The 10,233-nt window shown below is 44.9% G+C and overlaps 1 protein-coding gene across 1 annotated transcript; it reads right to left on the reverse strand.

Moving 5' to 3' along the window:
- Positions 1 to 8,219: 8,219 nt before the first annotated feature.
- On the reverse strand, positions 8,220 to 9,158 carry LOC126009425 (olfactory receptor 13J1-like). Its single transcript, XM_049773839.1, has one exon. The coding sequence runs from the start codon at positions 9,156 to 9,158 to the stop codon at positions 8,220 to 8,222; it is 939 nt and encodes a 312-aa protein (XP_049629796.1).
- Positions 9,159 to 10,233: the final 1,075 nt, after the last annotated feature.

Below are 10,233 nucleotides of genomic sequence, written 5' to 3' on the forward strand. Positions count from 1 at the left end.
CTCAACTTCTTCTTCCTTCCACACCTGCTATGGGAGACAAGCTCTGGTTCTCTGGCAGCTGAGGAATTTGTTGGGACTGGTTGGGTCAGCCCCTATTTCTGGAGGTGAGCTTCACCCTCTGTTGAAGAGAGAGGACTTCAGGTATATTAGGTCCCTCTCAGCTCTGTAGCTCAGAGTCATTGCGGAATTCAGGTTTGACATGCTGTTTTGAAATTTAAGGGGCACTTGCTTGGTAGAAGTGTGCGTTTTCATGGGTCAAGAGTTCACATGACTGATTTATGCCCTTATCAGTGAAGGGTCCTTTATTTGCTGAGTATTTCTGGAACTTCAGGTGTGTGCTGGTTCATATTTAGGAGGTGTGACTGTAGTGGTCAGATAGTGTAGTGGCCAGGAAGCTGCAGCCATTCTCACAAGTGCTGCTATCTCCTTGGTAAAGTAGGTGAGATGAGTCTCTGGAAAGTTTGTTTGTGATTGATGATCAATTCCTGTTGCTGTGAGTTGCAAATGCTGAGTATTTTTATTTCACCTCATGTATAAATGTACTTTTTTGTCATCTCTCTATGCCCTCAAAGCAAGCCAAAATATGCATATGCTCATAGAATCATTGATTACATTTCTGGTCATGAGTCCCCTGATTCATTTCATGGCTTCTTTTATATTGCACTTTACTAATCCATTGGCAGTGACATCACTGATGTCTAGTTGGCACCGGCACATCATTGGTGCTGGAACAAAGGAAGGAGCTGGTGGAAGCTGCAGTTTTCTCCCAGGTGATTTCTGCTTTGTTGGCCTAGATATCAATGCTGGTATTTAACAAAGCATACACCCCAGCATCTCCCAAGCATAAAAGGCTAATGAGGACTGTAGATGTGGGGGATGTCCAGATTGTCTGAAGGAGAAATAAGATCTGAGGTTAATATTTCTTTTCAGAATATCTGATAATCAGGGACTAGATAAATAATACAAGGGCTAAGGTACAGGAAGCTAGAAATAAGGCCTAAGCACAATGAGGTATGGAGGAAGAAGAGGAAGTGGAGAAGGAGGAGGAGGAGAAAGAGAAGATGGAGAAGGACCATGAGGAAAAGAGGAAGCAGTAGAAAAAGGATTAGAAGAAAAAGGAGAAGGAGAAGAAGAAAGAGAAGGAAAAGGATGAGAGGATGAAGTAAAGGAGGAGCAAGGAGAGGGGGAGGAAAAAGAAGGAGTTCTAATAACACACACTGCACCTTTATTCCCAGTTTGACCTCCCCAAGCCTCTCTTACTGCATGGGTCCCTGTCTATCTCAGTACTGCATCTTTTTTCTCATTCCTACTGCTTACCTACACTGACTGTCTTTTTCTGATTCTACCCACTTGTCCTGAAAAGCCCCTTTCACATAGACAAATCCTCCCTTTATTTTCCAGAACAGCCTTTCTCTCATTCTCAGAACCCACTACAAGCTTCTCCTCCCTGCCTCTTCTCTAAAACCCTGTTGCTTCACTGAGAATGGGGATGCTGTGTAGCTCAGAGGCACAGGAAAGGCTGGGAAGCCTCCCAGTGCTTCCTTGTGCATGCTTTTTTAGGCTATAGATCAAAGGAGCATATATTCTCAGCTACATGCTGTCTGAGCCCTTCCCTCCCTACCCCAGTCTGGTGGCTCAGGGGCTTTCTGACTGACCCATCATTTACTCTGCTTTCTAAGTGGACTATCTTTTTAGTTAGGTTGTTTGTAGCCCCGGCTGTGCTAAGGGGTCACTCATGGCTCTGTGCTCAGAAATCACTGCTAGCAGGCCTGGGGGACCATATGGGATCAAATCAGGCTCCCAGGTTGGTCACAATCAAGGCAAAAGCCCTACCACTGTGCTATCGATCTGGCCCCTAAGTGGACTATCTTTTGAGGGAACAGATCACCCAAGCAAGAGAGGGGAGCCTGGAAGCTGCTCCCAATATTCTCAGCAAACTGGGTGGGACAGTTCAATGTGTAGGCCCAAGGATGTGGCACCCACTAGAGCCACTTTGGCAGTGCTAAGAGCCTCTACAGCTACGGTGGAGTTGTAGAGGCGATCATTTGGTGTCAGGGATCAAACACAGGTTCCTTCGATTTGCATGTGCCCCTGACCTCTGAGCACTTTCCCTGGTCCTAGATGCTGAGGTATATTCATATCTACCATTGAAGGTAGGAGCTGGCCAGGGAGAAGGCGTCACGGGATGAAGCAGAGGCTTTGCCTGTAGTAGACCTGGGTTCCCTCCTCAGCACTATGTGGTCCCATGAGTACTTCTAGAAGTGGTCCTTGAGTACTGATCGGGGAGTAGCCCACCAGCATTGCTGACTGTGGCCCTCAAATCAACCAATCTAAATATACCAAAAAGTACCTCAAAATAAGCCAAGGAGGGTTGTTTTGCAGAGGGTGGCACAAGAGTGAGGTGTGCTTGCTCCCCACACAGCCAAATTACTGTACTGGTAGCTTCTGTCCTGAAGACATTCAAGGCTTTACCTCTCTCTCTCTCTCTCTCTCTCTCTCTCTCTCTCTCTCTCTCTCTCTCTCTCTCTCTTCCTCTCTCTCTCCCCCCAACCTGGGACATACAGCTTCCTCTTTGGGTGCTTTAGAAAATCCAAGGATGGGGGTCCAGAGTGATAGCACAGAGGCAGGGTGTTTGCCTTGCAGGTGGCCAACCTGGGATGAACCTGGGTTCAATTCCTGGCATCCCAAATGGTCCCCTGAGCCTACCAGGAGCGATCTCTGAACATGAAGCCAGGTGTAACCCCTGAATGCTGCCGGTGTGACCCAAAAACCAAAAAGAAAAATCCAAGTATGTGAAAGACAAACTATGGGGAACCTGGTTTTGGATCTGACCCCATCGCCCCTATGACCCACAATCAGGCAAGGGCACATATAGAGAAAGGGGGTTCCACAGACATCTTTGTCCTTTGAGCTATGACCTGGACACAAGCATGGGAGGTGGTACATACAGGTGACAAGGGAACACACCTAACTCTGCATTGAGTATTGATATCAAACCCTGTCACTCACAAAAACAAAAGTGGGATGATAGGACAATGGGGATCAGGAACAGCTGCCTCATGCCTCACCTCCTTCTATCCCTCATTCACACTTGCCGGGGTACCACACCACTCCCCCCTCACCTAGAACCTCTCACATGCCTTCACTCATGCCCTCTCACACTGAAGCAGCCTTTCTTTTCTCCTCTGCCTTCCCATCAAATTGTGAGTCTGGACAAAGGGCTTGGCCTATCTGCTACTACTCCATAAGGCTCCCCAGGAGCATTTGTGATGAACTGTGAGCTCCAATGCTGTTCTGGGACCCAACCCCCTCCCCCACACACTTTACCTTGGTACTGCTTCTCCCTAGAACTTCCCACCAGAACCTGATCTTCCCCTAGCTCTTCCCAGAATGATGCAGTGGTGAGGAAGTGTAGAATTCTGGCAATTCTACCTACAAACAGCTGCTCTCTCCAAATCTGCAAACAAAAATCAAGGATTCTTTATCATGTAGAGTCTGATCAGAGCATATTCATGTAGCTCCAGTCCATAAAGTCATAGACTTAAGGTACTAAGCTTGTCAGGCACTGAAAGCCTAGAGTCTGCCATATGGGCACAGTCTAGGCTACTAATGTTCCAATACACTTCTGCAACCTATAGCATTGAGATTTCATTGTGTAATTGGGGCAGATGGTTTTATTTCCTCAGGCTGTCTGTGCACTATAGGTTCAGGGAGGTGGGGTGTATGTGGTCCTCCTCAGAAACAGTGACTGGGGAAGCTTCTACCATCTAAATGTCTTTAGTTATGAAAATAGTTGGAAAGAGCACAGCAGATTCAATGGTAGGGAACTTTTTATCTTCCAGGGGCTATTTGAATATTTATAGCATCATTTGTGGGCTACACAATATAGGCATATGGACAGTGGGTAGACAGAATTCAGAAAGAACAGAATATTTAGTAGCCTATGAGCTCAGCATTCCTACACCTTTCCACAGACTATCTCACGTCAATGTGAAGACTTCAGATTTAGAAGTGATCACTCCTTTGCCCATGGGGCTCAAGTGACCCTCTCATGAGCCAAGAGGAGAGCCAGAGCATCCAGAGCATGAAGTTAACATGGTGGGCTCACTCAGGATGGCAAGCCTGTAACTCTGCCAACACCTCACAGTGTGTCTGCACTTGAAACCAGCTTTACTGAGTGACAGGAAATTGAGTGTTTCTGATATGAATCACTACTTGATTCCATAGAACTTCTTTTGTACCTCCTAATTGGCAGAGATTTGACCTGGAATGAGCCCTGAACTGGGACAGAGGGTCTTTGGGCTTCCTCTCTTTTTTCTGACTTTCCTATAAAATTCTGGTTAAAATTCTTTTCATAAAATTAAATCGTTCATGTAGGTCACCTGTGCTGTGTTGCCACCTCTGAAATGTTTCCTTATCCTTTCTAGCAGTGATTATTTTTGCCGTTTAAAAGACTAGGTTAATTTTCCTAGTTCAATATCACATAAAAGTGAGCAAATCTAGTTTGAAAATTTAATGGTTGGTGAGAGAGTCACAGATTATTTTAAAAGAATGGTGAGGAGTACAATTATACGAATGTTCTTGGGTCTGGAGAAGTAGTACAGCAGATAGGGTTCTTGCCTTGCATGCAGACTCAGGTTCTAGAAGTGTTATCTCAGGAGCACTGCCAGGAGAATTCCAGAATGAAAATATTTAAGTAATGCCAGGTGTGGTCCAAAAACAGAACCAAAAAAAAAAAAAAAAAAGCATTTCTTTAAGAATTTCACAAAATTGTCTGGATCTGGGATTTTTGCTTTACTACTTCCTTTCTGTCTAGGTAGAAAAGCAAGAGACTATTGACTTTGGTGTGAGATGAATAGGGCCTGTCCAGACCTGCCAGTGCCCCTAATTTTTTCAAACTTAAGTCCTGACCTTAAAGTAAAGAGATGTGTAGATCATGGTGAGGTTGTTTGGAGTCTGGTGAGAGGTCCATGTAAAATTCATAGCACAGAGCAATGCAAATGCTATCTATTAAATAAGCGGTAACTGATATTAGTGTCTGATATCCCTTTCCCCAAAAAAATACCATGACTTCTCTAAGTTTAGACAGATTTCATGAGAAGAAAGCACTTGTGAAATAGCTTCTCTTACCTCCTAGCCAGGATCTAGTGGCCTCATGCACTCAGCTGGCAGAGCTGTAGTTCAGCATCTGCTCCAAGGCTTGAGAAGTGCCAAGTTCATTACCAGAAGTCACACTGTGCTGGGATGTGCCAGACCAGGACCCCAAGGACCAACCTTCTGGTCCCCTGCCATTGCCACATCTTGCCTGCTCCCTGGCCTTGGGGACCTCAAAGTCCCTGCCCAATTTAAAGTTAAAGTTAGAACTTTACAAATACACAAGATTCTGAGATTGGCAGTGGCGGGACTGTAGAGATGTGGGTTCCCGGAGGTCTCTGGCAAAGAGGGACACTGACCTAACTACTGAAAAGCAAATTGTTTCATGCATTCCTGACCTTAGATGGAATCTGGGATTGGAGCTGCAACCCTGTCCTAGCTTGGAAGCCCCACACTGTGAAAAGTCTTTGCTCCTTCCAGAACTGCTGTGATCTCAACTCCACAGCATTCAATGTCTGAGCTGACTATAGGTGAAACACTTATAGGGACCTTAAGCAGACTGACCGGGGACATAAATTTCTCCAGCTTTTCCCTTCTTTCCTCTCCACCTTCTTTTCTTCTCTTCATTACATTAAAGGGGACAGTACATGGGTTCAAATCACCATGAATAAGAGAGCAGCTGCTCCATACCTTACCTTTGGAGTTATGTGTCTTTCTTCATAGGACCACAGGCGCAAGCTGGGTAGTAGAAGATAATTGTAACCTATTTTCTAAACGAAAATAGTGTTTGACATCATTTCTAAATAATAATAATGACAGTGGACATCTGAGCTCACCCTGAGTAAAACACACTCATCATGTCCAATCTGACATCTACTTGTCAGATGACCTCATTTGGCCTTAGAAGGAAGCAGCACTGTTCACCCAAATAAGCTATAACCTGAACTTTACCCCACATTGTCTTCTCTTTCTCTCTCCCTCGCCCTGACAATCAGCCCTATTTCCCTCAAACTACTTAGATCCACTCTCTGCCCACACTGACGCCCCCATCATCAAGGGTATTCCCCTCCAAAGCTGGAGTTCTTCTAATTTCTTCTTTACTCTGTATTCAAGTGATTTTCCAGGTATTAGAAATAATAAATCAGAGCTGGAGAGATAACACAGAAGTAAGATTCTCGCCTTGCATATTGCTGACCCCAGTTCAAATGTCTAACTCTATATATGGTTCCCTGAGCACCACAAGAGCACAGTGATGCCCTTGAGCACAGAGTCAGTACTACTGGGTGAGACCCAAACTCTTTCCACTCACTATCTACAAGAGAATATCCACTTTAAAAATCCATAGTAATGGTCTAAATAATAGGAATTGAAAGTCTTGTCTATAGAACTGAGCTTAGATGTGTGGAATGATGTAGAAGGGGTCCTTGAAACAATGAGGAGGGAATCAGGTTCTCTGGTGGTGGATGTGGTATTGGAATGATGTATCTATGAAAATTATAATGAACAATATTGTAAGTTTCAATGCCATCATAAAATGGTTATAAAAATAAAAATTGAAGTTTAATTTTTATTAGAAATATTGAACAATAAAGGGAATAATTAATCATTTACACAGAAACAACTATTAGGCTATATCTTTTCAGAATTTTCAGAACTGTCTATATACACACTTAATCACAAAGCATGTGTTCAATAAAAACCATTGAAAAAATACCAAGCATATATTATGAATACAAAGTCATTATTAATTTTTTACAAACTATACATTTTTACTCAAATATCATTAAAATATTTTTATGATTGCATCATTTCTGTTATTAATCTAAATAAATAGTTATTTTCTATGGTGCACCATTAAGATAATTGAAGTTTTATGAAAATAATGGTTTAGTAACTTTAAGTATAAATTTTTGGCTCCACCTCTAGTTGCTAGATTCCTACAGGATAAGCTGTTAGGTCCAAGTATCTGGCTCATTTCCTACATAATTTTCCAAAATGTCATACAATTTATTCCCAGCCCATGTGTGTGACATTACTTTCTTCACTGCACCTTAGTTAACCATGAATATTAGAAAATGACCTACATTCACTGGAGAAGAATTGTACCCAGTTAGTGCTTTTTCTAAAACTAAATATACTGGGAGTGAGAGCCTGTTGTTGAGGCCAGAGAGGAGATAGGGAATGTGGTGCACTGTAACCCTGGGCCCACTGTGATGACAGAAATCAAATATCTTGACCAAAGTTAGGGTAAAACTTTATTAAGTATAGAATCAAATTGAGAGTTTGGACTCCATAATATTCTGACAGATTTTTCTCTGTGAGAGCTTCTCCATCAGTTACAATTTTGAGTAGATTATGTTCCTTTAAAGAAGCAAGGGAACAAGCTTTCACTTACGTTATTTTGGCTATCACAGACACAAATTTCAAATGGGGTTTCTGGCATCTGAAATGTGAGCTTTTCAGGCAGTTCTGACTTTGGTTACTGCTGTAATCTATACAACTGAGGGATCAAAAACATCTGGACTGTTAAGCATTGTTCTAACTTGACTTCAGAGATTCTTGCTTGGGTATTCAAGTTGATCTTCCCGTTACTGCTTTCTCCACAAGAGAGATTTTGTCTTCATTTACTTCCTCACAGAACTTGTTCACAGGACTTCCACACTGATGGGGAATTCCTAAACCTGATCAGAGGCTACAAAAAACCTTGATACTTTCCTTTAACCTGTCCAACCAGGGAGCAATCAGTCCTAAAGTGAAACTCAATCCTGGATGTCCACTATGTGTTCATGAGTCATAAGCTTCTGTCTGAGAGCTGTGTGGTGTCAGGCAGGGTTTCACAGAGGGGACAGGCACAAACAGGTGCAGTTTGCAGAAGCTCCCTCTAGGACCCAGGGAGCAGAGATGGAAAGAATAATAAGCTGAAGTGTGAGGCAGCACCTAGACTGGGGAAGGAGAGCAGGCCCAGGGCAGTGCCTGGGAAAATAGCAGGCCTGTGAGCTATCCTGTGGGGGAAATAGCAGAACTTGGTTACTTTCAGGAAGATTCAGACCCCAGACCTCAGCCCTTTCTGCCTCACTGTGGGCCTACCAAGGCCTCCCCTACTAACCTGCAGAACCCATGGCTTCTTACTTGAAGCTCCATTTCCGGTTCCACACCTTCTTGGCTGCCTCCTTCACCTCCTTGTTCCTCAGGCTATAGATGACAGGGTTCAGCATGGGAGTGACCACAGCATAGAGGACGGTGAAGACCTCATCAGAAACATGGGCTTCCTTGTTCTTGGGCTTCATGTACATGAAGATGACAGTGCCATAAAAGAGCATCACCACTGCCAGGTGTGCTGAGCAGGTGGAGAAGGCCTTGCGGCGGCCGGCAGCCGAGGGCACCCGCAGAATGGTGATCAAGATAAGCGTGTAGGACAGACAGATGAAGGTCAGGGGCACAGGCAGCAAGAGAATGGAGCCTGCCAGCAGGAAGGCCTCACTGACCAAGGTGTCACCGCAGGCCAACTTGAGCACGGCCAGGATCTCACAGGTGAAGTGGCTGATGACACGGTGACCACAGAAAGGAAGTCTCATGGCAATGACTGTTTCTGACACTGATTTGATAAGACAGAGGACCCAAGCAGCTCCTGCCAACACAACACACAACTGGTGGTTCATGAGCACTGGGTACCTGAGGGGCCGGCAAATGGCCAGGTAGCGGTCAAAGGCCATAATAGCGAGCAGCAGACACTCTGTGGAGCCTGTGGACAGGCTCAGGCACATCTGAATGGCACAGCCAGCAAAAGAGATGGTCTTGTGGGGGGATAGAAGGTGGACCAGCATCAGAGGCACAAAGGCAGATGTGTAGCAGATGTCCAGGATAGACAAGTTTCCCAGAAAGAAGTACATGGGCGTGTGTAGGTGTGGGTCCAGCACACTCACTGTCACAATGGCCGAGTTCCCCAGCAGTGTCACTAGGTACATGGCAAAACACAGAGGGAAAAGCAGGCGCTCCAGGACTGGATAGCCAGAAAACCCTTTCAGGAAGAACTCAGACACCTCTGTCCAGTTGACTGGCTCCATGCTGCAGGGCTCTGGGGGACACACAGCTGAGATGAAGGGAAAGGAGTGAAGGATAAAAGCCTACCCGAACCACCTTTGTGAGGTGAATGATTAAGTTTGTGTCCACCCAACAAGCTTTCTCTTTGAGACAGAAATCCCCTGAGCCTTTCCTCTCCTTAAAGCCATGGTAGCAAAGAAGATTGATGAGAGACAGAAGTTCCCTGAGAGATTTAATAGAAATGTTAGTGGTAAGTGGAAACTAGGATTCATTCAAGTCAACAAAGCATTTTTCTGAGGGCCAGTTAGCGTCCTGGCTCTGACCATCCATCTGACTTCTGCTTATAGTGAGGCTCTCACACTTGCTGAACCTGAGGTCCTCCTGTGACAAAACAACAAGTTAGGCTGCAGGTGCATACTCACATGGAGGGACAGTGGGGTTCACTGTCCTTAGTTCACACCTTAGCATCATCCTGGAAGGTGGCCCCTATTAACTCAATTCCTCCAGAATTTCTCACTGAGCATCTCCCCTACTGCACTAGCCAGCCTATATCCAAATGTCCTGAGGAGGATCACTGGGGATCCTCTGGCTTTCAGGACCTGTGACCCCTTCTCACAATTCTTTTGGTTATCTCTCTCCTGGTTGTGCTCTGTGGGCCTCAAGTGTCTACTCAGCTCAGGTCTGAGAAATGTTGGTCTCAGGGCCTGTCACTGGATTGTTCTCCAACGCTCTCAGTCCTCCACATCAACTATGAGGCGATTCACCTCAAAATACATTTCTCTGGAGTCTTAGAGTTTCCTTTGATGGGCCTCTTGGCTCAGAACTAATTCCTACTTTCTGTGACGCTGACAAAGGTTTTGTTGTAATAAACCCCTCAGGCATCTCTGTCATGGAAGGTGCCTAGAGGCATCATCCACTCAGTGGATCTCCACATACAAAATGAGGAAACTGAGGCTACATATCCAGGCATATCAGAGCCTAATACCAGTTACATTCTCACAGCAGATTCTGTTTGTTCTTGCCTGGTAGCATGTGATCCTCTTTCTCCCTCAGACCCTATCGTCTGAGCACTCAGACTGAGCACACAGACTACTTGGC

This window comes from Suncus etruscus, chromosome 1, assembly GCF_024139225.1.
Source record: "Suncus etruscus isolate mSunEtr1 chromosome 1, mSunEtr1.pri.cur, whole genome shotgun sequence".
Lineage (NCBI taxonomy): Eukaryota > Metazoa > Chordata > Mammalia > Eulipotyphla > Soricidae > Suncus > Suncus etruscus.